A 27876-nucleotide genomic window follows, 5' to 3' on the forward strand; every position below is an offset into this window, starting at 1 on the left:
CAGGTCAAATTCTTTGTTCTGTTCAAGTCTTTTAGAAATTTGGTAATTTTCCTGAAAATTGTCCAGCTACAGCAATTGTGGACTATTTCTTCGTTCAGTTCTACATCCGATAGCGAGCTCTCCACAGACAGGAGGGTACTATGGGAGAGAAGATAGAACATTTGCGTGAAACTGGGAGAAACATTTTATCTCTTTAAATTTACTCTAGAACGCAGAGACAAAATGGAAATCACTACGTCTCCCAGCAGGCCTAGTGGAGCTCAGGACAAATGCAAATAAGGGAGGCCAGGCATTAGGCCACACCCCTTTCCTGGGTTGGCAAGGCAACTGATACCCAAGCCAGCCAATCGGTAAGATGCTCACCTGCGGGGGCGGGGGCTCGAGGAGAGCCAATGGGACCCGGGGCAGATGGTTCCCTGGGCTAATGGCTTGGCCTACGGGGCGGGCTTTTAATGAAGGGACGGCGGTGGGAAAGATGGCGGCGACTCTAGGACCCTCTGGGTGGTGGCAGCGGTGGCGGCAGCGTTTGTCGGCTCGGAATGGGTCCAGGATGTTGCTCCTTCTTCTTTTGATGGGGTCTGGGCAGGGACCACGGCAAGTCGGGGCGGGTCAAACGTTCGAGTACTTGAAACGGGAGCACTCGCTGTCGAAGCCCTACCAGGGTGAGGCGCCCGGGGCGAGGTGGTCGTGCACGGGGAGGGCTTCGGAATCTGAGCTCAGCGGTAGTGACCGGGGGTGGCCAAAGGCTCGTGGCCCCAAGGAAACCGCCGGCGGGGGGAGGGCACACGGGGACTCCCGCAGCGTTTGGGAGCCTCGGGTCCAAAGGGCAGGGGTCAGCTCTCCCTGCCCCCCGTTTTGGAAGTTTCCAGCAGGTCGAAGCCGGGCTCGGATGCAGCTAGCGCTAGGCCTGGACAAAGGGGAGCTCGGAGTTGGACCGCAGGAATGTAGGAGGGGGTAGAACTGCAAATGGTGGGTAGTGACTGAAGGCCACTAGCAAAGAGCCGGTCTCTCGATGGAGCTGTGGATGTGCTAGAAATGAAGCAGGAGGCAGAGCCGGGATAGAACTTGGCCGGACTGAGGAGGAAATTCTGTTGCCGGTTAAAACACCTGCTCTCCAGTCCAGGAGCCCTGTTGATTAAAGAGGCCAGTTAGCTTTGCTCTGTTTAGGGTTCTTAGGCTCTTAGACACAGCTTTATCGACCAGAAAATTTATGTAGTTAGCTACAGAGAGGACCAAATCAATGCACGTGGCTTAACTCCCACAAGTCTGTTTCCCCACTGGACTGTGGGACAGCAGACAAATCACTCAAAGTGCAGGAGTGTATATACACAGCTGCTAAGGGTGATCATTTATTCACTCAGCAGATGCCTTGAGTTCCACATCTGTGCTGTCTCTGGTAGCACAATGGCCTATTACAGACACAGAGTTCTCACATGGCAAGAGGCATGAAGCCTGAGGTACTGGGAGAAGTACCTTCACCCTTGCATTGCTTACAGAAAGAATGTGATTAAGCCCTAGAGGCCTGAGAGTATAGCTCTTTTTGGTAGAACTGGGGAGTTGTGTTTTTTTTTTTTTTTCTTTTATGGTGCTAAAATTTACATATAAAATGGGAGGAATGGATCTAAGCTGTGGTTATTGAGGCAGGAATAAAGCGCTATCTCTGATGTGCTCTGGGGTTTTCACCTGAGAAGGCCTTTGTGAAAGGAAGCCCTGGAGATGTTAAGGATTTGAGATTTATGAAAGACAAGGTAGGAGATCAAGTGTCATGAAAGGGAGAAGATGATGACGACTCCAGTTTTAGGAGGGATCCGTGATGGTTTCCTAGTGGGTTGGTGTTGAAGAGTGTGAACTGATCTACTTCCTCCCTGTAGGTGTGGGCACGGGCAGTTCCTCACTGTGGAATCTGATGGGCAACGCCATGGTGATGACCCAGTATATCCGCCTTACCCCAGATATGCAAAGTAAACAGGGTGCCCTGTGGAACCGGGTGGTAAGAATCTTTCTCCCTCCTGTGTTGGTGGTCCAGAAAGCCTGAAAAAGTTAAGCAGTGGCATATTGACTTAATTTTACTGTTTATCCCCAGTGCTCTGTCTTCTGTGGATGTCACGGATTTTCATTTCAGAGAATATGATGACCTTCACAGTGCAATCAGATATGTAGAGACATGCTCTCAGTTGTTCCAGTTATAGCAAATAATCCATTTTGATTGTGTTTTCTGTTTTTTTTTTTTTTAAGATTTTATTTGTTTATCAGAGAGAGAAAGGGGGAGAGAGCGAGCACAGGCAGACAGAATGGCAGGCAGAGGCAGAGGGAGAAGCAGGCTCCCCGCTGAGCAAGGAGCCTGACATGGGACTCCATCCCAGGACGCTGGGACCATGACCCGAGCCGAAGGCAGCTGCTCAACCAACTGAGCCACCCAGGCGTCCCTGATTGTGTTTTCTGAAAAGTCTTTTTTTTTTTTTTTTTTTAAGATTTTACTTATTTACTTATTTATTTATTTATTTAAAGATTTTATTTATTTATTTGACAGAGAGAGATCACAAATAGGCAGAGAGGCAGGCAGAGAGAGAGAGGAGGAAGCAGGCTCCCTGCTGAGCAGAGAGCCCGATGCGGGACTCGATCCCAGGACCCCGAGATCATGGCCTGAGCCGAAGGCAGCGGCTCAACCCACTGAGCCACCCAGGCGCCCAAGATTTTACTTATTTATTTGATAGAGAACGAGAGAGCATAAGTGGGGGATCGACAGTGGGAGAGGGAGAAGCAGGCTCTCTGCTGAGCAGGGAGCCCAGTGAGAGACTTGATCTGAGAACCCTGGGATCACGACCTGAGCTGAAGGCAGATGCTTAACCAACTGAGCCACCTAGGCTCCGTGTTTTCTGAAATGTCTTAATTCCTGATTGACCTGATACTGTTACTTCTTGGAGGTTAACAACTTAATTCACATTTAATTACTTCGTAAAGTAGAAGACTGCTCTTTTAAATTTAACCTAAACTTCATCCTAGTATCTGCCCTTGTTATTTCACTTTGAAGTGTCTAATTTTAAATTTTATTTTCATGTGAAAGCCACTTTGAGCCCCTTGGTCATTTTATTTGTCCTTCTCTGGACCTTTTCTAGCTACATTGTCTTCCTTGAGGTATGGCGGCAAGAAGTGAATGCAGTATTCCTGGTGTGGCTGCACTGTGATTTTGTACAAGTGTAAGACGATGCTTTCTTTTTGGTTTCTAGGGCTCTTTCTAAATCTTTTACAACCACTTTACTTTTGGGAATGACCTTGGCATTCTTTAATACTTTTTCTTGGGTTCTCATAAGCTAAGAACTTACTTTTTCATGATTTTTGATTTACAACTTTTCATGGTCATTGATAAGTGAACCTCAGCAAAGAGAACAGTTTCTTTTCCCTGTTCATTTTATGTGACAGAGAATTCTAACAGAACAGAGGGATAAGAGAAGTTTCTACCTGAGCTATTTGCACAAGCTGGCCTCTTAACCCAGATTGTAGTGTTGAACTCATTCTTGGACAGAGTACAGGGCGGCGTGTTCTGGTAGAAGAGACTAAGGGCTGGCAGTTGACAGACTTGGGTTCCAGATCTCGCCGTATTACACATCCACTGTGAGCCCTCTGCTGTTACTTAATTCTCTCATTGCTACCTTTCTCCGTCTGCCAAATGCACTTTGTAATACCTTCTCCGTGCCCACTAGGGTTATTGTGAAAATAAGACAATAGACATGAAAAACTTTGGAAAGTTAAAATGGTTACAGAAATGTGTGTTACATTATGCGTCTGTTATAAGCTTCATTGATGGAGATCTCTGGTAACTAAATGATTATGTCCAGGGCTAGATGCTTTGCTGCTGACTTGCTAGCTGCCCCTACATAACTTAGCATCAGTTCTAGTTTAGGATCTAGTTATCCTGCCCATCTTTAGATTGTCTGATGCTGTATTTTTGTTGTTGTTGTTATCTATCAGAATAAGCTTTGGAGCTGTTTCTGAGTTATTTGAATAGGATGTATTTGTTTGAACAGTGGTTCTCAAATTGGCTGTCCAGGTGAGTTGATACCTGTGGTTACTTGGATTTTTTAAAAGCTCCCAAGTGAATCTAATGTACAGCCAAGTCTCAGAAGCTCTATGAGGTATAGCCCTGAGCAAAGGCATTTGACAGTATGGTAGAGGAGGCCAAGGATAAGTGGCAGGCACCTCTTGGCTCAGTGTGAACCTCTCCAATCCTGGTCTCATCCCAGGGGGAATAATACCTACCCTCTGGCTCTGGGGCAGCTTCTTGCCACTGAATTTCACTCTTGTCCTGAAATCTAAGTGGAACAGCAGAAAGAGAACCCAGAACAACAATGCAGGGACTGGGCTCTTCAAGGTAGGGTAAGCTATCAGATATTGTGGGTTTTTTTGATGAATTCAGAAGTAACTTCATCCCTTTCATTTGACTGTGTGCTCCTGATACTAACACTTTTGGAAGATTTCCCAGAAATTAAAAATGAAAACTAAAAATGATCTAGCAATATCTTGCTCAAGAGCCAGAACAATCTGTATGAAGATTCTGGGTGAATCCTGTTGGCCTATCTGCTCCTCATTCCCTTCTTTGTTTGTAGTGACTGTTAATCAGGAGCCTGTATAAGCCAGATAGCTACCCTGCTCTCTCCTTGAAAAAGTGTTCAGCTCTTTAGAGCACTTAACCATCCACTTATCTCCTTCTCCATTTTTCCAAGCCTTTGATACACAGTTAAAGAAAAAAAACCCCAAAGAACAAACACAGGAGTCTGTTTAGTACCCACCTCCTTAATGTTTTTCCATCAGAAGCTGTCCCTGGGGTGGGGATGGTGGTGTTCTCCTTTGGTACATTTATGCTTCTTGGCCATGGGCATGAGGTTTTAGGGAACTGTAACTGTAATTTACCCCCTCTTGGGGAATTCTAGCTTGCCCCTCAGCTTGACATAGGGCCAAGTCTAGCTAATTAGAGTTGTTTACGTGTCTGCTAATTATTCCTGGAAACCTTTGCATAATGACTTAGCCTTTTTTTTTTTTTTTAATTAAAAAAAATTCTTTTGTAATGAATGAGACTTTGACCTTTCTTGAAATCTACAGTTTTTAGAATCTGTCAGAGGAGTGATCTGAAGTTGCAGGTAGCCACCTGTACTCTAAAGGCTGAGATGCTTTGCTCTGCTGCCTTAGCAGTCTCTTGTCTTTCCCAACTTTGGAGTACTGTCCTGTTCCTATGGGAGATACTGAAGATAATTGGGAGGCTTATTCACTTTTCATAGTAAATACCATATGCAGTTGGACGGTCTAACCTGTTTGATTTTATGACGGAAACACTTAGTAAGTCATAGATTTCAGTTTCAACCCTTTGCCCATGTTGCCTGAACTTAGGTTTTCCAAGTCTCTAGACCACTCTGAGGGCTTGAGGACTTTCACATTTCGTGCCCTTCATTGATTCCGGTGTCTTTTTCACTCTAGCCATGCTTCCTGAGAGACTGGGAGTTGCAGGTGCACTTCAAAATCCACGGACAAGGGAAGAAGAATCTGCATGGGGATGGCTTGGCAATCTGGTACACGAAGGATCGGATGCAGCCAGGTATTGGGAGCCTGGGTGCTCTTGTGTGGGGTGCGACAGGTCTGCTTTCTCATGTGCCCTCTCTTTGAGAAGCATATGTCTTCCCCTCCCCGCCCCACCAGTGCCAGCAGTTTTCCCACTCCCTTGATGTCTGCGGATGAAGACCAGCCTGTCCAGTCTCTAGAATGGGGTCTGAGTCCCAATAGAGCAGCAGAACTTGACTCATCCTGGGGCGAGATTGTGCCAATTAGTTCCTTCTGGTTTCCCTTGGAGACCACATGGCCATTTGGGTGGCTTTCCCAAACACAGGTGACTGGGTGAGCTGACTTCTTCGTAGCATGTGTAGTGAATAGTCTCAGAACTCCTTGAGTTAGGAGTTGCATGGGAGCCGTTGCTCCAAGGACGTGGCAAACTCAACCTGATTTGACCTGATCTCTTTTTTGCAACAAGAAGCGGAACTTGGGAATTCAGCTCTCTCTCAGGGGCATAGTTGTCACCAAGCGTTCGTGAAGCAGAATTCTTTAGGGGCGCCTTAGCAACCGGTGTGGACCTGGGAGCAGCTGTAGTGCTAAACAGTGTTGCAGTGGCCTTCTCTCTTCCCCCTGCCTTCAGTAACAAATAGCTACCGACTTTACTGGGTGCTTGGTACAGGCCTTGCACTTTGCCGGATGCTTTTACATATGTTTTCTCATCTTAAAGAGAGGCCTGGGAGTCACTTGAATTTTACTTTTTCGTCCATCATAGTGATATGTTTTTCCTTTATCAACTCTTGGCTTTATTTCATTGTTCATCATCTGTTCTCTCTCTCTAGGGCCTGTGTTTGGAAACATGGACAAATTTGTGGGGCTGGGAGTATTTGTAGACACGTACCCCAATGAGGAGAAGCAGCAAGAGGTAATGGCAAGTGTTAGAGCTTAGGTCAGCTGCACTGATATCACAGTCCTTTGCCTCAGGAACATTCACGAGGGAACAGGGGCTAGAAAGTGAGGGTTTTCATTCTATTTTTTTCATCTGTTGAACTTGAAAAGTTAATATCCTTGTCAGAGTGTTCTAGAGAGAACGGTTTATGGTGCACAGTCCTTTGGGAATGGCTGTTGTGATTGGGGCCTTTTTCTTTAGTGTTCACAGTGTTCTTTTGTGCACATTAGGTAGCTGCTGGAATTGAGCATGCTTGGCCGGTTGGTGATTTGGCTCCTAGGCCCTGCACCAGAGCAAGCTGAATTTACATAACTCAGCTCCCCTGACGTAACAGATCACTGCTGTGCTGTCTTCTGTAGCTCGCTCACTCTTTCGAGTCTCCTTTTCTTCTTCCTGTTTTTAGACCTGTACAGCAATTCTGTTGTCCTGGAGGAAACGTTTTGTTTCAGTCCCGTTTCTGGCTGTTGGCAGAAGCCTCTTGCTTTTTGTTGGCTGACCCTAGGGTTCTTTAGTACTTTCTTATACTGCCAACAGGTTTATATTCTTTGCCTGATGGCCATGACATTAGATGGTGGGAAAGCGATTATGACGGGTTGTTGATGGGTATCCTGTAGCTAAATAATAGCAAGAAAGGCAGTATTGAGGATAGAGACAGAACTCACTTTATTTTTTTTCCTGAAAGTTTTTTATGAAAAACCGAAGCCTCGTTAAAAGAAATGGGAAGAATACCTGATCATATGTGCAACACCCAGATTCAGCAGATTCAACAGTTTCAGCATTGCACACGGAGTTCACTGTAAGCGGTGGAAATAGAGACCCAAGTTAGGAGAATGACTTTTTGTTGTGAGGCCGTTCACAGGAGCATCTCCGTGTTGCCTATGTTCCTCCTCACTCCACCATACAGCAGGAGCTTAATAGTTGCGAGACTTAGTGAGAAGACCAGCAGGAACCTTGCACTCAGGAGCACTGAGGTGTGAGGATGTTCCTGGGGGAAATGTGGGATGCTGTAGAAGACACAAGAGGTGTGTCGAACCGGGAGCGGGACAGTGTGGTGGTGGTGGGGAACACTTCCTTCAGGAAGTGACATTTACACAGATGTCCGCAGAATTAGGAACCAGTGTGCCACGCAGAGGGAAAAGCACGTGTTAGGTGATAAAATGAGAGAAGAGATCAGAGAGAGATGATGCTAGAAAGAAAAACAGAGCCCCAGTCTTGCCATGTTGCTCAATTTCAGCCGACACCATTCCTGTGGCATTCTTTACTGTTGCCTCTTGGGCAAGTTGACTGGCTCCTGAGATTGAGCAGTGTCTGCTTGGGTGGGTGGTGGTTTGGCTGTTTGGACCAGTGCCAGAGCCATCCAAACGTACGTGACTCATCCTCACTGTGCGCACTGGGGCCAGATTCTGGAGTGAGGTGTTCCTGGTAAGGAGTCTGGGCTTTATCCTGAGGGGGTAAGTGTTATAAAGGATTTTAATGAGGAGACTGTCATGACTAGGTTTACGGTCATGCTGAGGAAATAGTGGTAGTTAGAGATGCATCTGAGTAAGGGTATGGGCTTTAGGGCTTGACTAGACTTCTAAATGTGGCTCTCTGCTTCTTCCAGAAATAAAGTGTGGAGATTCTCTTAGCTTCCATTTCACCATCGGATAATAGTAGTTCTCATTTGGCAGATGTGATGGGCTTATTTTGTAAGAAGAGTCTTGTTAATCAGTAAAATTAGTTTTGGTTAGTAAAGATTGGCACTTTTTCTGGCTATTCAGGTTCTCACTCCCAGCTATACATTGAGATTGCCTGGAGTGCTTTTAAAAATACTGACGTAAAAAAAAATAAATAAATAAAAATACTGACGTCCAGGGGACCTGGGTGGCTCAGTTAATTAAGCATCCGACTCTTGATTTTGATTCAGATCATGATATCAGGGTCATGGGATCGAGCTCTGCATTGGGCTCAGTGTGGGGTCTGCTGGAGATTCCCTTCCCTGTTTCTCTCCCCCACTGCTTACCTGTGCTTGTGTAGAGTCTCTGTCTCTCTAAAATAAATAAAATATTTTATTTTATTTTATTTTTTAAAAAGATTTTATTTATTTATTTGACAGAGAGAGATCACAATCAGGCAGCAAGGCAGGCAGAGAGAGAGAGGAGGAAGCAGGCTCCCTGCTGAGCAGAGAGCCCGACATGGGGCTTGATCCCAGGACCCCCGGGACCATGACCCGAGCCAAAGGCAGAGGCTTTAACCCACTGAGCCACCCAGGTGCCCCATAAAATAAATAAAATATTTTAAAAAGTGAAATAAGATAAAAAAAAATAAAAATATGGATGTCCAGGCCCCAGGCTCAGAGTATAATTCTGTTTGTCTTAGGTGCAGTGTAGGCAACCTTTCTTTTTCAAAGTGCTCCGGGTGAGTCACATGTATAGTCAGGATTGGGAACCCCTGGACCAATATGAGGTCCTTGTTTCCATATTAGTTGTTTACCTGTTAAACACATGTGTTTATTAAAATGACATTTAAGAAAACTAATCAAAGTGGTTTTTGTTTATTTGGTGGCTCTTATGTGCCAGGTACTTTACTGTCTTAATTCTCATCAAAACTCCTTAGAGTTATATTATTTTTCCCCATTTATGAATGAGTATAGAAGCTTAGAGAAATGTCTTGTTCAAGGTAACAGCCAGTATAAATGGAGTCAGATTTTGAACATACCAGATACCAGAGGCTGTGCTTTTTTTTTTCTCTTTAAAGGTTTTATTTATTTGACAGAGAGACAATGAGAGAGGGAACACCAGCAGGTGGAGTGGGAGAGGGAGAAGCAGGCTTCTGGCTGATCAGGGAGCCCAGTGTGGGGCTTGATCCTGGACTCTGGGATCATGACCTGAACCAAAGGCAGACGCTTAATGCCTGAGCCACCCAGGTGCCCCAGAGGCTGTGGTTTTAATTATGATGCTCTACTCCCTCCCATTCATTGTTCTGCCAGGTTGATTTCCTTGAGAATGGAGATACTTTTTTTTTTTCTTTTTAAACATTTTATTTATTTATTTGTCAGACAGAGATCACAATTAGGCAGAGAGGCAGGCAGAGAGAGAGAGAGGAGGAAGCAGGCGCCCTGCTGAGCAGAGAGCCCGACTCGGGGCTCGATCCCAGGACCCTGGGATCACGATCTGAGCCGAAGGCAGAAGCTTCAACCCACTGAGCCACCCAGGCGCCCCAAGAGAATGGAGATACTTATTATTCTCATATCATCTCCTATGTAATTTTAGTTCTTAGAGCTTATATTCAGTGCAACAACTTGGAAACTATTTTAGAGGGTAAAATCGAGTGTGTTTTGTTGGCATGGTTTACTTTGATAGCCTACATAAAGGTGCTAGGCCTTGTTTCCAACACTCATACATGTTATTTACTTGTAACTACTCTTTGGGGTAGATATTACTGTTATCTTTACATTTTGGGTAAGAAACTGAAGTAAAGAAAGGTTAAAAAAATTTGTCCGTGGGGACCTAGGGGGCTTGGTCAGTTAAGTGGCTGCCTTTGGCTCAAGTCATGATCTCAGGGCCCTGGGATGGAGTCCCACATCGGGCTCCCTACTCAGTGGGGAGTCTGCATCTCCCTCTCCCTCTGTCTGCTGTTCCTTCTGTGTCAAATAAATCTTTAAAAATAAAATTTTGTCAGTGACACAGAGAGGGTTTGCTTCCAGCCTACAATCTCATTATTTTGTTTTATTATTTTTAAGTACATCAGAAGAGGGTGACAAATACGGTACCTTTTGAAAACTTGCAAATGTCACATAGAGGATGTGTGGGACGAGAACAGGAGCTGGCGGGAGGGAGTGTGGAACAATTCACCAAATCCCTCAAGGTGGTGGTAAAAATGTTTTTCTGGTTTCTTGTTTCCTTGTCACCAGAGCACATGACCTTGTTGCTCTGCTTACTTGCAGCCACATTGGTTCATGAGGAAATACAGGGAAAATATTAGCAACCAGTAATGCATCTGAGAACAGGAGTTCAGTTTAGGCTTGGCTCTCTGAAATCAGGACAGATTGGTAAACATAACATGTTTATGTTCATGATATCAGGGTCGTGGGATCGAGCCCTGCATTTGGGCTATTAAACATATCTGTTAAACATAACGTAAACATGTTATGTTTAACAGATATGTTTAACATGGTAACCTCAATTTCCCTGTCAGCAATAAAGAAATTGTAGTTTAGGTGAGTGAGTCAAGAGTTGAACTATTTTGGGAGTGCAGGGTATTGCCTGTGCCATAGTAGGATTGCCAGATCAGAAGTGGTTGTTAAAAATGATAGTGGAGGGACACTTGGGTGGCTCAGTTGGTTAGGCCGCTGCCTTTGGCTCCGGTCATGATCCTAGGGTCCTGGGATCAAGTCCCGCATTGGGCTCCTTGCTCGGTGGGGAGCCCGCTTCTCTCGCTGCCTCTGCCTGCCTCTCTGCCTGCTTGTGTGTACTCTCTCTCTCTATCTCTGGCAAATAAATAAAATCTTTTTTTTTTTTTTTTTAAAGATTTTATTTATTTTTCAGAGAGAGAGAGGGAGAGAGAGTGAGCACAGGCAGACAGAAACAGAGGGAGAAGCAGGCTCCCTGCTGAGCAAGGAGCCCGATGCGGGACTCGATCCCAGGACGCTGGGATCATGACCTGAGCCGAAGGCAGCTGCTTAACCAACTGAGCCACCCAGGCGTCCCAAATAAATAAAATCTTAAAAAAAAAAAATGATAATGGAAGAAATAGGAAACCTGGATAGATCTGTAACAGGAAGAGATTGAATTAGTAATAAAAAATGACTCACGATGAAAACAGACGGCTTCACTGTTTTCTGTCAAACAAAGAAAGTAGAGTTAATACTAGTTCTTCTAAAAAATTCTTAACAAAAAAACATAAGAGAGGACACTAACCAGCTTATTATTTTTTTTTTTTTTAAAGATTTTATTTATTTATTTATTTGCACAGAGAGAGAGATCACAAGTAGGCAGAAAGGCAGGCAGAGAGAGAGGGGGGAAGCAGGCTCCCCGCTGAGCAGAGAGCCCGATGCGGGGCTCGATCCCAGGACCCTGAGATCAGGACCTGAACCGAAGGCAGAGGCTTAACCCACTGAGCCACCCAGGCGCCCCTAACCAGCTTATTCTTTGAGGCTAGTATTATTCTGATGCCAACACCACCTGAAGACATCACAAGAAAAGAAAGCTACAGACCAATATCTCTTATAAATATAGATGTAAAAGTCATCAACAAAATACTAACAAACCAAATCCAGCAACATAAAAAGGGTTAAATACACAGCCATGTGTATTTATCCTAGGAATTTAATTTGCTTTTTTTTTTTTTTTAAAGATTTTATTCATGTATTTGACAGAAAGAGAGAGAGCACATGCAGGCAGAATGGCAGGCAGAGGGAGAGGGAGAAGCAGCTTCCCACCAAGCAAGGGGCCTGACACGGGGCTTGATCCCAGGACTCTGGAACCATGACCTGAGCGGAAGGCAGACACTTAACCAACTGAGCCACCCAATTACCCCTCAGGTTGCTATAAAAATCTGAAAATTAAAGAGTGCCTGGCTGGCACAGTTGGAAGAGCATGTGACTCTTAATCCCAGTGACCTGAATTTGAGCCCCACGTTGGTATAGAGATTACTTAAATAAAGACTTTTAAAATCTGAAAATTAACATGATAGACCATATTAATAGAATAAAGGACAGCATCTGACTCCCTCAGTCAGTAGAGGGTGTAACTCTTGATCTCAGGGTCATGAGTTCAAGTGCCATGTTGGGTGTGGAGCCTACTTAAAAAAAAATAGAATAAAGGACAAAAGCTATGTGATCATATCCATAGATGCAAAAAAAAATACTTGAGAGGGGCATCTGGGTGGCTCAGGGGGTTAAAGCCTCTGCCTTCGGCTCAGGTCATGATCCCAGGGTCCTCAGATTGAGCCCCGCATTGGGCTCTCTGCTCTGCAGGGAGTCTGCTTCCTCCTTTCTCTCTGCCTGCCGCTCTGCCTACTTGTGATCTTTGTCAAATAAATAAATAAAATCTTAAAAAAAAACCAAAACCTTGAGAAAATGTAGTATCTTTATGTTAATAAAAACATTCAACAAATTAGGAATAGAAGGGAACTTTTTCAACCTAATAAAGGGCATCTATGAAAACCCTCAGGTAATATCATACTTAACTGTGAAATACTGAATGCTTTCACTCTAAGATCAGGAATAAGATGGGGACATCTGTTCCTGTTACTTTTTTTTTAAAGACTTATTTATTAAGAGAAAAAAAGACTTGTTTATTTTAGAGAGAGAGAAAGAGAACAAGGGCATGAGTGGGAGGAGCAGAGGGAGAGGGCGAGAGAATCCCAAGCACACTTTGAACTGAGGGCAGAGCCTGACTTAGAGCCTGATCCCAGGACCCTGAAAGAATGACCTGAGCTGAAACCAAGAGTCAGATGTTCAACCGACTGAGCCACCCAGGTGCCTCATTCTTGTTACTTCTTTTTTTTTTTTTTTTTTTTTATTTTATTTATTTGAGAGAGAGAGACAGTGAGAGAGAGCATGAGCGAGGAGAAGGTCAGAGGGAGAAGCAGACTCCCCATGGAGCTGGGAGCCCGATGTGGGACTCGATCCCGGGACTCCAGGATCACGCCCTGAGCCGGAGGCAGTCGTTTAACCAACTGCGCCACCCAGGCGTCCCAATCATTCTTGTTACTTCTATTTAGCATTGTACTGGAGGTTCTAGTCAGGGCAGTTGTGTAAGAAAAGAAAATGAACATCTGGATTGCAAAGGAAATGTAGAACTGTAGATGACATGATGTTGTATGTAGAAAATCTTTTTTTTTTTTTTTAATATATTTTATTTATTTATTTGACAGAGCGATAGATCACAGATAGGCAGAGAAGCAGGCAGAGAGAGAGGAGGAAGCAGGCTCCCTACTGAGCAGAGAGCCCGATGCGGGACTCGATCCCAGGACCCTGAGATCATGACCCGAGCTGAAGGCAGAGGCTTTAACCCTCTGAGCCACCCAGGCGCCCCAGAAAATCTTAAAGAATTAGCAAGAATACTGCTAGAACTAATAAATGAATTCGGCAAAGTTGCAGGATACCAGATCAGTATGCAAAAATCAATTATACATCTGTATGCTGGCACTGGGCAGTCAGAAAATGAAGGTAAGAAAACAGTTCCAGCGGCGCCTGGGTGGCTCAGTCGTTTGAGTGCCTTCAGCTCAGGTCATGATCCTAGGGTCCTGGGATCAAGCTCCGAGTTGGGCTCCCTGCTCAGCGGGGAGTCTGCTTCTCCTCCCTCTCCCTCTCTCCCTGGCTTGTGTGTGCACACATGCTCTCTCTCTCAAATAAATAAATAAAAATTTTTTTAAAAAATTCCACTTATACTATCATGAAGAATAAAATACTTACAAATAATTAAAAATAAAAGTACATTCTGAAAACTATAAAATACTGTTGAAAGAAAGTTAAGTCCTAAGTAAATGGAAATATATCCTGTGTCATGAATCAGAAAACTTAGTATAGTTGATCCTTGAACAGTGGGAGGTGGTTAGGGGCACCGACAACCCCACCCCTAACACACTGTTGACAAGCCACACATAACTTTTGACTCTCCTGGAACTTAACTACTAATAGCCTACTGTTGACCAGACGCCTTACAGATAATATAAACAGTTGATTAACACATTTTTTATGTTATATGTATTGTATACTGTATTTTTTTTTTTAAGATTTTATTTATCTGACAGACAGAGATCGCAAGTAGGCAGAGAGGCAGGCAGAGAGAGAGGAGGAAGCAGGCTCCCCGCTGAGCAGAGAGCCCAACGCAGGGCTGGATCCCAGGACCCTGAGATCATGACCCGAGCCGAAGGCAGAGGCTCAACCCACTGAGCCACCCAGGCGCCCCTGTATACTGTATTTTTACAATAAAATGGGCTAAAGAAAAGGAAATGTTATTAAAACCATAAGAGAAAATACATTTATAGTACTGTCTTTGTATTTAAAAAAAATTGACATGGAAGTGGACCTATGCAGTTCAAACCTATGTTGTGGAAGAACAACTATATTGTTAAGATGATGATGCTTCCCATGTTGGTCTCCAGATTTGACACATTCCGTGTCTATAAGAAACCTAGCTGGCTTCTTTGTAGAAATTGACAAGGTGATTCGAAAATGCAAGAAATGGAAATGCAAGAGAACTAAAATAGCCAAAATAATACCGATAAAGAAGAGCAAAGTTGTAGGAGTCATATTTCATTTCAAAACTTAATACAAAGCTGCAGTAATAAAGACAGCGTGGTACTGGCATAAGGATAGACGTGTAGATCAATGGAATAGAACTGAAAGTCCTAGAAGTAAGTCCTCATGCTTATGATCAGTTGATTTTTTTTTTTTTTTAATTTATTTGACAGAGATCACAAGTAGTCAGAGAGGCAGGCAGAGAGAGAGGAAGGAAAGCAGGCTCCCTGCTGAGCAGAGAGCCCGATGCGGGGCTCGATCCCAGGACCCTGGGATCATGACCTGAGCCGAAAGCAGAGGCTTAACCCACTGAGCCACCCAGGCGCCCCTGATCAGTTGATTTTTGATAAAGCTGTCAAGATAATTCAATGGGGAGAGAATCATTTTCTTTTTTTTCCTTTTTTTTTAAATAGATATTACTTATTTGACAGAGAGAGAGAGATCACAAGTAGGCAGAGAGGCAGGCAGAGAGGGGGAAGCAGGCTCCCTGCTGAGCAGAGAGCCTGACTCGGTGCTCCATCCCAGGACCCTGAGATCATGACCCGAGCCAAAGGCAGAGGCTTTAACCCACTGAGCCACCTGGGCTCCTGAAAGAACCATTTTCAACAAAAGGTGCTGACTCAACTGGATGTCTACATGCAGAGTAACGAAATTGTCCCCACATACAAAAAATTTAACTTGAAATGAACTGGAAAACTAAGTGCAAAAGCTAAAACTACAACTCTCAGAAGAAAACATAGGGTTAATTCTTCATTACCTTGGATCAAGCAAAGGTTTTTAAGATACGACACCAAAAACAAAAGCCACACACAAACAGATGATTTGGGAAAAAAAATAGATTATACTTTTTTTTTTTTTTTAAGATTTTATTTGTTTATTTATTTGAGAGAGTGACTGACAACATGAGCAGGGTAGAAGGGGAGAGGGAGAGGGAGAAACAGGCTCCTTGCTGAGCAGGGAGCCTGATGTGGGGCTTGATCCCAGGACCATGGGATTATGATGCAAGCTGAAGGCAGATGCTTTTTTAAAAAAGTATTTATTTATTTGACACACAGAGAGAAATCACGAGTAGGCAGAGTGGCAGGCAAAAGCAGGCTCCCTGCTGAGCAGGGATCATGAGATCATGACCTAAGCCAAAGGCAGGCTTAACCCACTGAGCCACCCAGGTGCCCATTGAAAGCAGATGCTTAACTGACCAAGCCACCCAGGCACCCTTTCTTTTCCCTGTTTTTACTTCTTTTTTTTTCAGGGGCAGGCACCTGGGTGGCTCAGTCAATTAAGCATCTGATTCTGGATCTCAGCTCAGGTCTTGATCTCAGGATTATGAGTTCAAGCCCCACATTTGCTCCACACTGGGCATGGAGTCTACGTTAAAAAAAAAAGCAACAAAAAAACAAAACCACCCCACAAAGCAACAACTTGTGCTTTGGAGGATACCATCAAGAAAGTAAAAATAAACCCACAGAATGGGAGAAAATCAATGAAAATTGTATATATTATAAGGGACTTGTTTTTATATATTCTAGATATAGTTCAATAGTAAAAAAGAACTCATCTAAAAATGGCTGGGTCAGTTGGTGGAGCATGTGACACTTGATCTTGGGGTTGTGGGTTTGAGCCCCATGTTGGTTGTAAAGGTTACTTGGAAAATAGTTTTTATCTTAAAAAAAAAAATAACCAAAGGATCTGAATAAGTATTTCCCCAAAGAAGATACACAAAGGATGGAGAAACATGAAAAGATGTTCAGCATCAGTAGCCAACAGGGCCATACAAATCAAAACCACAATGAGATGCTACTTAATACCCACTTGTGGCTATTTAGTCATAGCTAAAATAAAAAAGACAAATCCTAGCAAGTGTTGGTAAGGGTGTGGAGTAATTGGAACTCTCATACACTGCTGGTTGGGAATGTGAAATGGGCAGTTGTTTTGGAAAACAGTCGGTCCGTGCTTCAAATGTCTAAATACAGAGTTGATATCATCCATCAATTTCACTCCTAGGTGTATATACCTAAGAGAAATTGAAATCATGTCTATACAAAAAGTTACATAAATGTTCATAAGCACTGTTTATAGCCACAAAATGGATATAACTCCATGTTCTATCAACTGATGAGTAAACAAAAAAAATACATATTAAAGATTTTAATTATTTATTTGAGAGAGAAAGTGTGTGTGCACACACGAGAAGGGGAGAGGGAGAGAGAATTTGAAGCAGACTACCTGCTGAGTGGGGAGCTCTGTGCATGGCTTGATCTCATGACCCTGTGATCATGACCTGAGCTAAAATCAAGAGTTAGATGCGTCACCAACTGAGCCACCCAGGTGCCCCTCTTTCCTGTCCTTTTTTTTTTTTTAAATTTAAGATTTTTTTTTTTTTTTTTTTTTTTTGTTAGAGAGAGGCACACGCACACAAGCTAGAGGAGGAGCAGAGGGAGAGGGACAAGTAGACTGTACTGAGCACAGATCCCAGCATGGACTCAGTCCCACAACCCTGAGATCACAACCTGAGCCGAAATGAAGAGTCAGTTGTTCAAGAGACTGAGCCACCCAGGCACCTCTTCTTTCCTTTTTTAGAATCTGGAGCCCTTCTCCAATATTTCTGTGTTTCAGGTTATATTAGAGACCTAGGGCTTTTGTTTTGTTTGTTTCTAACAGTATATACTAATCACTTTTCCATAATGATTTGAGAACAGTGAAGCATGGAGATTGAGCCAGGGCTGAGGGGCCAGACCACTTGGCTTCCAATCCTGGTTTTACTGCTTAAACAAGCTTTCTTACCAGTGCAGTGGGGATACTGATATCACTGCTTAACGGTTGTGAGAAGTAAATGAATGGGTATGTGCACATTACTGACTACAGTGCCTGGCACAGCGTAAGTGCTCTGAAAATGCCCATTATTCTCATTCATACCACTAAATGCCATTCCCAGGGGATACTTTGCAGACATCTTGGCAGTAGCTTTTGTGACTGTTCTTTCCCTCTCCTCTCCCACTCTCCTTTTCTTCGTATCTAGGTTCTAGAGAGCAAATTTGGCCCCTTACTCCATGGCACTATGCCTTAGGTTGGAAAAAATGACTCTAAGAAGAGTGGCTCCTAGGGGTGCCTGGGTGGCTCAGTGGGTTAAGCCGCTGCCTTCGGCTCAGGTCATGATCTCAGGGTCCTGGGATCGACTCCCACATCGGGCTCTCTGCTTGGCGGGGAGCCTGCTTCCTCCTCTCTCTCTCTGCCTATCTCTCTGCCTGCTTGTGATCTCTCTCTGTCAAATAAATAAATAAAATCTTAAAAAAAAAAAAAAAAGAGTGGCTCCTAAATGCTGGTTCATGAACTCATATTGGTTGGTAACAAGTTTCACTCATCTTTTTTTTTTTTTTTTTTAAGATCTTATTTATTTGACAAAGAGCTTGAGTAGGGAGCGGCAGGGAGAGGGAGAAGCAAGCTCCCTCGTGAGCAGAGAGCTAGCGGTGGGACTTGATCCCAGGACCCTAGGATCATGATATGAGCCGAAGGTGGATGCTTAACTGACTGAGCCACCCAAGTGCCCCAGTTTCATTGGTCTTAACAATGTGAATAGTGGGGGTGCCTGGGTGGCTCAGTTAAGTGTCTGCCTTCGGCTCAGGTCATGATTCCAGAGTCCTGAGACTGAGCCCCACATTGGTCTCCTGGCTTGGCGGGAAGCCTGCTTTTCCCTTTCCCACTCCCCCTGCTTGTATTCCCTCTCTCGACGTCTGTCTCTGTCAAATAAATAAATAAAATCTTAAAAAAAAAAAAAAAAGAATAGAAATAGTAAAGTGAATTCATGAGTGCTAAATTGTTTATCATGAAATTCTGTTATTTTTTTGGTATTAAAATTTTCTTTTAAAAATGTTTATTATAGATGATTGTTCTGTCATTATTGTAATTTAATGTTTATAGGTCAAAAATGGCAAACCCATTAATCTCCAACATATTTTTGGAGATTTTACCAGTCTGTGACAGCCAGTGGTCCAGGAATTACTGCTCTAAAAGATGCGTATTTGCCTTGATGCTCATATATGCACGGCTGGGAGTAGTATTTGTATCTAGAATGAATGAACATTTATTGACTCCCAGACAGCGTACTAAAGGCTGTGTATCTCATTTCATCTTCATGATCAGCCCTGTGATCTAGCTCTGTATTACCCTCTCTGCTTACAAGGAGGAAATGGAATGTCTCGAGGAGCTACGGTAATCCACCCAAGGTTATACAGCTCTGAGCGTATAACTGCTGTTAGAACCCAGTCTCCCTGATTACAGAGGCCGGTGGGCTCCTTTTTCTGTCTAGTTTACAGTTACTTGTGTGCTTGGAATCTGTGGGATTTTAGCATAGGATCCATAAGTCTGTAAGTTCACAGGTCTCCCTTCAGTCAAGATAGGCTAAGGGTACAATTACCACATAGAGGGCTTTTTTTTCTTTTTAAAGTGGCTTTGTAGTAGAAAATTTGGAAACATTTCTTCATCCTACAGGCAATAATCATTTGGACGATAGGTAGGAGTGACTCTAATTTTTAGTGACTCTTAAATTAGGAATGAAACTACCACCTTGCTTGAGTCTGAGGGATTCTTCAGCCTTTGGTTCTGGCTATATATAGGCTGCTTTCCAAGGAAAGAAAATGAGCTGCTGTGTGAAATTAGTGGCTTCCCAAGGAACACTTAACTCCTGCCTGGGCATGGAAAATAAGAGGGCATTTAAAGACTTACTGCTAGTGTGAGGTGAAAAGTTGAAGGCCAAGTCACAAGTTGCTGAAGTAGACAGATTCTGTCTTCAGGGTTGTGGGGTGCTGTGTCTGGTGCGGTGGTTCTTAGATTTGGCCACATATTACAACTGTCTGTGGTGCTTTTTGAAAAATATATGGGAGCGCCTAGGTGGCTCAATGGGTTAAGCCTCTACCTTTGGCTTGGGTCATAATCTCAGGGTCAAGCCCCACATCAGGCTCTCTGCTCAGCTGGGAGCCTGCTTCTCCCTCTCTCTGTCTGCCTCTCTACCCACTTCTGATCTCTCTCTGTCTAATAAATAAATAAAATATTTAAAAAAAAAAAAAAGAAAAATAGATGATCCTGTGCCCTGCCCCTCCCAGACCTATTGAATGAGACTGAGGGACCCACATGGGATTGCAGCTGGAAGGCTCTCCCAGAGGATGCTGGGGGCCAGCTTACCTCTGGCTGTCACTGGATAATCAGATGCCTCACCAGCCTTGGGAAGAGGAAGGCTCTGATGGCTTAAGAAGAGTTGTCCCAGGCACTTTCTTGAAAGATGCAATGTAAACTTCTGATCGTGCGTGCTGGGGTTGATAAATGAGCTACCCAGGGCATTTTTAATCCCTTCTTTTCCCTGATTGTTCACTGAAGTTAGGAGCATTCTTTTCAGAAGCCCATTCCTGTATGTTGACAGCATGCTATGAATTCCCTTGTTCTACACGATCGCTGTAGAGAGGAGTATTGGGAATTGGATCATCTACTGACACATTCCGTACCCTTCTGTAGACCCGTGCACAGTCCACCAGTAGCATGGAAGCAGAGCAGTGGGGGTCTGCTCTGAGACTTGCCCTGTGCTCCTTCCTCCTGTGGCTTCTGAGGCCCAGTGTGATCTGGCTTGTGTCTCAGCTCACACCCACCTCTCCCTCACTGGCCGTGTGTCAGACACTGCTGTCTCCTCCTGGTCCTCAAAGAGGTCGATCTCATGCTTCTTATGCCCGCAGATCTTTTGGTGGCTCTCTCCAAAGATGAGGCCTCAGCTCCTCAGAGAGCTTGTTCCCTTAGCAGTTCATCATGTTGCCTGTTATATTCTCATCATAGCATTAGTACTCTCTGAAATGCTTTTTTTGTGAGTTGTATTTCTTTAAGTAGCCCCTATACCTAAAGTAGGGCTCGAACTCATGACCCTGAGATCAGAAGTTGCTTGCTTTTCCAATTGAACCAGCTGGGCACCTCTCTCTCTGAAGTAATTTTATTTATTTGTTGTCTCTTCCATTGTGATGTCAGCTCTATGAGCCCCCGGCATCTGGAACGGTGCCCAGTTCCTAATAGGTGCTCACTGATAGGAGGAGGAATGCTTCGGGCTCTACACCCTCACATATCCTTCCCATAGGGCAGGGCTGGGCTGAGCTTGTGTAGGTATCTCCTGTCGCTAGTAGCTTAGAACTGTAGCAGTTTTCTGGACCAAAGCTAAATATCCCTGAGCCTCTTGATTTTTCTAAATCTGCCATACTGCAATGCTCCCACGGAACTTTTTCCCTGTCCACATATTGTAGGTTAGAATGACAACAGCTGTTTGGAAATATATGTCCATGAGGTTCAATTAGAGGGTAAATGATCCCTCTGGATTAGAGTTAACTCCATTGTCTCTCAAGTGGTGGGATTTATCCTTTGGGCAAGATCTTAGGCTAAGATCGTGGGCGGTAAACGGCATCTTGAATTTGGAAGAAATTGGCCCTCTTTGTCACTCCTTTGTCTCCCCTTGCTACAGAAATACTGTTGCCTGTACAGACAAAAACACATGGCCTGGCCTTCTCAGAGACATAAGCAAAGTGGGGCCTTCTTGGACAGTGTAATGCTGTGTGTTTTATGAAGTCTCTGAAAGCCTTAGAGAGGTTTTCCTAGTGGGCCCCTTTAAGAATTGGATAGTAACAGACCCTCTCCTCAGAAAACATACAAGCAATCTGTGCACATAGTTTTGCCTGTAATTTTGAGGGGTGTAAGGACTTGCTAAATGCCCTCTACACATCCAGCAGTTCTGTTTGGGGATTTAGATCGGTTTGCTCATCCACCACGGCTGGGTCAAAGCTCTTCCATGGCTGTTTCTTTCTGACCTGGTCTCCTGTCTTCTGTGTCCTCTCTCATTTTTATAAAAACCTGCTGGACCCTCTCAGGCCCAGAAGAGGCGATATTCTCCAGGAGTCCAGGTACTCAGTCTTGACACGCCATGGCCATGCCTTACTCCCTCTGTGTCCATTCAGCATTTGCTCCTGTTCACACCCATGTGGCTGTTGTCTTGAGAGTCACCAGTCTCTGATTTTGACTGCATCTCCACCTTGCATGCTGACTGATGAGGACAATGAGGAAGTCACCAGAGAAGGGGCATGTGTCTGTTTCCTCTCCTTTCATCACCCTGCCTCCGCACTGCCTCAGCACTGGGCTGGTTCTTAAATGGTTAGCCCATCAATTCTGAGGACGAATTCGCTCCTCCAACTCTGTTGGAGAGACGGAGCCTCTGAAGTAGGTGGGAAGACTGGTAGCTTATGGGGAAGCTCGCAGTAGGAGAACTTGCCCAGGGTATTATGAGGAGAAGTTATGTGTAGGTGAAGCTTAAGTGGGCTGGAAGGTCTTTCGACTAAGAACAGTCCTTGTGGCTGGAGAATACCAGCCAGCAGCCTGGTTCTGGCAGTGCTGGTTCTGAGTCCTGATCCATTTAGCATCCATCATATGCTTACAGGATTTGAGGATTTGAAAGGAGCTATCTGGAATGGAAAGATTTCCCTGATCAAACAGGTATTTTCAGAGTACCTGCTCTGTGCAAAATGCTCACCTGAGAGGGTGGGGGGTGGGAGGTTGTGGGGGATGGAAGATGGGGACATACAAGTATAGTGATTTTTTTCCTTCGAGGGGTTTACATGGCAAATTGGGGAGAAGGTATATATACATCAAAAGGAAACTACCGGTCCTGGGCCATGTATGTATGTGAGTGCCAAACAGTGATCTCTGGAAGGATTTGAGTCAGACTCCAGAGGGGCCATTTCAGGCCCACCTGGGTTGGTAGCAAGGGGATTCCTGAAGGCAGGTGGAGAGTTCAGTTGCTTCCTGGGCCATAGCCTTTGATCATCTGAGTGTGCATTCTCAGGGGCCGCTAACGATGAGGTGGAGTGGTTGCCTGGTCTGCCGGAGGGGCTCAGCTTGTATGTGCAAAATTCCCATTGCTGTTTGTACAGCCATTCCTAAGCGTGCTTCCTTACTGTCCTCTGTTCTTCCTTCCCTGCTTTCCCAGCGGGTCTTCCCCTATATCTCAGCCATGGTGAACAATGGCTCACTCAGCTACGATCATGAGCGGGATGGGCGGCCTACAGAGCTGGGGGGCTGTACAGCCATTGTCCGCAATCTGCACTATGACACCTTCCTTGTGATTCGCTATGTCAAGAGACATTTGACGGTGAGTCCTTGCTTTCTCGACCAGTTGGTGGTATGGGCTGCCTTGCACCTGCTTTCATAGCCCTGATGTATCTTTTCTTTTTATTCTAGATAATGATGGACATCGATGGCAAGCATGAGTGGAGGGACTGCATTGAGGTGCCCGGGGTCCGTCTGCCCCGGGGCTACTACTTTGGCACCTCCTCCATCACTGGGGATCTCTCGGGTACTGCCATGAGCACTCTTTATTTGTCCTGACCGAGGTCCTGTCTTGAGAGCCGGGCCTTAGTGAGGCTTCTGAGGGGAGAGCCAGACAAAGAGAGCTATGGGAAGTACCTGGACAGTGCTTCTCTTCTGGTGTTCTGGTACCCTTAAACACCCCTGCCCCAGGCTAGTGCAGTTGGCTCTAGGAGACGGTTGGTGCTAATGGAAAGCAGGGTCTGCCTCTTCAGGCCAGCTCTTCCAGCACGTGTTTGGAGTTCTGTGCTTCATGTCTGGTGCCCTTTCTGCAGTCTGGTTCCTTCCCATCCAGCTCCTGGTGTGCTGAGCTCCCCTTCTCTTAAGCTTTTCCTTGAACTCTCTGACTCTGTTGTCCCTCTTCTGACATCCCCCAGCTTGGTGTTTGAATGTGTTGTATGTTCAGGGGCTTCTGTGTCCAGGCCATCCCCCACTCTAGCCCGCTGCACTCAGGCCTCCTGGGCATCTCAGCCAGACTGTTAGCACTGTTCTCATCCAAACTACTTCTCTTTCCTCGGCACGCATGGTACTCTCTTCTCAGCCCTTGCTCTCTGTCCTCTCTTTAGCTGGTTTGACCAGTTACTCTGAAACTCCTACTTGATTTATGTGGCATTAACAGTACCTAGTTCTTTTACTTTTCTATCTCTGGATTTTCTTCCTACTTATTTCTAACTTGTAGCTTCCCCTTCCATGTTTATTCTGTCCCTTGGCTTGAGCTTTAATCATAACCTCTTTAGAGAAGAGGTAAGGCACTGAACTTTTGGGCTTTTTGACTAGTATAATTCATTATGAATAAAGCTATTATAAAATAGAATAATTTGGGACGCCTGGGTGGCCCAGTTGGTTGGACGACTGCCTCGGCTCAGGGCGTGATCCTGGAGTCCCGGGATCGAGTCCCACATCAGGCTCCCAGCTCCATGGGGAGTCTGCTTCGCTCTCTGACCTTCTCCTCGCTCATGCTCTCTCTCACTGTCTCTCTCTCTCAAATAAATAAATAAAATCTTTAAAAAAAAAAAATAGAATAATTTTTATCTGAAAAAGTCCTTTGCTCTAGATGTTCAGTGATACTGTCTACATTAGTAAGTCTCTGTTCTCTGACTGTAGGATAGCCCTAAATACAAATTAGGTCTTTCTCTTAAGAAATCCAGTTTCGGGGCACCTTGGTGGCTCCGTGGGTTAAGCTGCTGCCTTCGGCTCAGGTCATGATCTCAGGGTCCTGGGATCGAGTCCCACATCGGGCTCTCTGCTGAGCGGAGAGCCTGCTTTCCTCTCTCTTTCTCTCTCTCTCTCTCTGCCTGCCTCTCTGCCTACTTGTGATCTCTCTCTGTCAAATAAATAAATAAAATCTTTAAAAAAAAAAAAATCCAGTCTCTAGTGACCATGCTGGTAGCCATGAGCACCCCTAGCATTCAGCTTTATGGTCTCTTAATACCAGTTCCTGCTAAAGGAAACAAGAGCTTCTTGGAGAAATGACTGATACCAGGTCTGAGGCAGGAAACGGGGAAGCTGGGAACTTCCCAGGAAAGCAAGGAAGATAAAAACTTCTAGGTTCATGTAAGAGTTCAAGAGCCAACTTGAGTGGGCTCCCACTGGAGGCAGATGGGTCGTGTTGATCATCTATAAGATGTAAACAAGTTCAATGTCTTGAAACACATCAAACATGTTTGAATCAATGAGATTATAACAACACTTTAAAAAGAGAAAAAGCGCACCTGGGTGGGTCAGTCAGTCAAGTGTCCGTCCTCCATTCAAGTCATGATCCCAGAGGTTCTGGGATGGAGCCCTGTGTTGGGCTCCCCGCTCAGTGGGGAGTCTACTTGTCCCTCTGCCCCTCCCAAACTCATGCACATGCATGTGTGCATGCTCTCAAATAAATAAAATCTTAAAAAATAGAGGAAAAAAATGGGAGTCCCTAATTCCTTGATCCTTTCTCTAGTAATTATTAGTGAGATATTCAGGGTGATAGTTATAAGCAGCTGTGGAGAATGTCATTGCCCAGATGGAAAGTGTGTGCCATGCCAATAGCTATGCCCTGCTCAAGGCCTATTAATCAGCTGGCATGAGGCCCTTTCCTATCTTGCTTGGGCATATTGTCTGCACGGATGGGAAACTGTGGTGCTGTGTCTTCCCTCACTGTGTTCCAAGGTTTTACATACAAGGTGGGCTTTAATGCTTGCATTATGTCTAAGTTTTTTTAAACTGTATAGGTAATGCATGCCTGTTGATAAAAACTTTAAATCCTCAGTAATAGATTATTCTCTATTCCCATCCTTATTTTTACATGAAAGGAAACAGAGGTTTCAGTTATTTTTTTCAGTCACTGCTAGCGGGGCACTTGGCTGGCTCAGTCGGCACAGCATCTGACTCTAGATTTTGGGGTCATGAGTTTGAGCCTCACGCAGGATGGAGAGATTACTTATGTTTCTAAAAAAAAATCCAGGGTCACTGCTAATGAGCTGTAGCATGAAACTCCCAAGATACCTCTTTTTGAGGTGGTTTGGGTCCTCCCTATGCTTTTTTCCTTTAGATAATCACGACGTCATCTCCCTGAAGTTGTTTGAACTGACGGTAGAGAGAACTCCAGAAGAGGAGAAGCTGCATCGAGATGTGTTCCTGCCCTCGGTGGACAACATGAAGCTGCCTGAGGGTGAGCGCAGGGGATCTGGGAAATGGCCCTGTGCTTAGAGAGGAGGTCCCTGTGCCTGGGAGGTCTGGGGTGACTTGCACCCACAGCTCGCTGGGCCATTTCCTGTGTTCCTGGAGCACGGGCTCCTGCCATTCTGCTGGTCTCCATGTTACAGATGAGCAGGGCGGCTCATTTTTTAAATTGAGGCCCCTGGAAAGGGAGCGTCTTTCTGCCCTCGGGCTCCCAGAAATGAGTGTCAGAAACTGGGGACTTGATATTCCCCCAACTGGGTGGGCTCCTGATTCTGACATGCTTCCCTCTTGTTTCCTCAGTGACTGCCCCATTGCCCCCCCTGAGTGGCCTGGCCCTCTTCCTCATCGTCTTTTTCTCGCTGGTGTTTTCCGTATTTGCCATTGTCATTGGCATCATACTGTACAACAAATGGCAGGAACAGAGCCGGAAGCGTTTCTACTGAGCTATCCCACTACTGCCGTGTCTGCGGCTGTCACCGTGAGCCAGCGCTGGCCTGAGTGTCGAGCCAGCTGGGTCTTCTCCAGTCTCCAGCAGCTGGTCAGGGACTCTGTTCTCTCACTGGAGCTTTGAATGCAGGGATACTGCATTGCCTTGGTGATCCATGGGGACATTTAGCTGGTTCAGGAAGCCCACCTACCCTGGGGCAGCGCTGCTGTGATGTGCCTTTCCCTGCAGTCCTTCCACTTGGGAGCTAAGAGGGACAGAGAGAATATATACGGTTCTGATGCCAAAAATCACAGAAAAGAATTTCATAGCTCAGGCTGCCTTTTTGTTGGACTCAGAGGATCGTTGTGTTTCATTTTTAAATCTGCAGAGAACACAACACAGATAACTCCTCATACCTTCCAGGCATACATCTGTTGGTTTTTTTCTTTTCGTCCAAGTCTCCGTCCACCTGAGGAATTCTCCCTGGAAATCCGGATGGAAACTTCTTCCCTGTGTTGCCTTCTCCCTCCACTCATTGCTCTCTCCACATGCAGCCTGAGCTAGAAGAGACATCTGGATGCCTCTCTTTTGGAGCCTGTGGCTGCAGAACAGACTGATGTTTCACTGACCCTCAGTAGGTGGCCACAGTGGAGGGCTCTTTGGCTCACTGCTCAAGCTGTTGTTCTTTAGCACGCATCTTGGTTCTGTTGGTTTGTTTGTGACCTTCCCAGTTGGTTCCTTTAGGCCCTCAGTCAGGTTTGGCCAGAAGTTGGGTATGCAAGTCGAGAGAAGCTTGTACGACTTCATGATTGTCAGGGGAGTAACTAGGAAACTGGCCAGCTCCATGTTTCGATACCAGAAGCAACATTTGCCATGTGATCTGGCCATGTGGAGATGTTTCTGGACTCTGGAGCCTGATGAACTCCATGTTTGGTGTTTATATGACTTTTGAAATCCTACTCGGAGTGTTCAAAATGTAAAGAAGCTTCCTTTTTATAGCCTCAGCTTGGATACTCTCCAAAGAGGAAACTTGGCTTCTGTTTCTTAATGGTGGAGAAACAGTTGCTATTCTCCTATTGCAAATCTGGGAGCAATGGACCCTCGTCCTCTGTGCCTGGAAGAGTTCATTGTCATTGAGCAACAGAGCCTGAGTGTCCTCCTCTGTGGGTCAATCCTTATTCCACTGCCTTATCTGACAAGGGGTCATGTGCTGCTCACCTGTCTGCCCTGTGATTAAAATGGCCAATAGGCCAGTCTCCCTGGAGGGCCTGGAGCTCTGAGCTCTCCTAGCCATGTACTTCTGTAGCCTAAGGGAAATTCTTAAAATGGCTAATGAAAACCAGACATGAGCTTCCAATTCAGTGTCCTTCCTTTTAGGGGTGGTTTGGGTGGGGGTAAGGTCTGGGCTTTCTTACTGAGCCCTAAGCCTGAGAACCCTCACCTTGCCTTCTTCTCAGCTGGGAAAGAAGCCCTCAGCTCAGCCAGAAGGAAAGGAGGTCACATTGGCTGTGTATGGGTTTCTGTCATGTTGGGCTTTCTTCTGTCCCTCCCATGTGCTTAAGTGAGCATCACAGGCTGTAGTGCTCTCCTGAAGTGCCAGTACAGTGGGATCCTCCCAGACCTTCCCCACAAAAGGGGACCTGGAGCTTGGCCTCAGCACCACTTAGAACTGACAAAGCAGAGGGCTGTTCTGTCTTTTTTTGA

General features: G+C 45.2%; 1 protein-coding gene across 4 annotated transcripts; it reads left to right on the forward strand.

The window, feature by feature from the left end:
- The first annotated feature begins 468 nt into the window (after nt 1-468).
- Nucleotides 469-27529, forward strand: LMAN2L (lectin, mannose binding 2 like). Of its 4 annotated transcripts, none has more exons than XM_044263587.1 (9): nt 469-662; nt 1872-1990; nt 5470-5587; nt 6378-6460; nt 21599-21631; nt 22711-22872; nt 22962-23076; nt 25615-25734; nt 26631-27529. In XM_044263587.1, the coding sequence occupies exons 1-9, from the start codon at nt 476-478 to the stop codon at nt 26729-26731; spliced, it is 1038 nt and encodes a 345-aa protein (XP_044119522.1). In that variant the 5' UTR covers nt 469-475; the 3' UTR covers nt 26732-27529. The 4 variants fall into 4 exon arrangements, with proteins under 4 accessions (XP_044119522.1, XP_044119520.1, XP_044119521.1 ...); XM_044263585.1 differs by having other exon boundaries at nt 26046-26713; XM_044263588.1 differs by lacking the exon at nt 469-662 and adding an exon at nt 3117-3197 and having other exon boundaries at nt 1907-1990; nt 26046-26713.
- The last annotated feature ends 347 nt before the right edge of the window (nt 27530-27876 follow it).

Source organism: Neovison vison, chromosome 8 (genome assembly GCF_020171115.1).
Source record: "Neovison vison isolate M4711 chromosome 8, ASM_NN_V1, whole genome shotgun sequence".
Lineage (NCBI taxonomy): Eukaryota > Metazoa > Chordata > Mammalia > Carnivora > Mustelidae > Neogale > Neogale vison.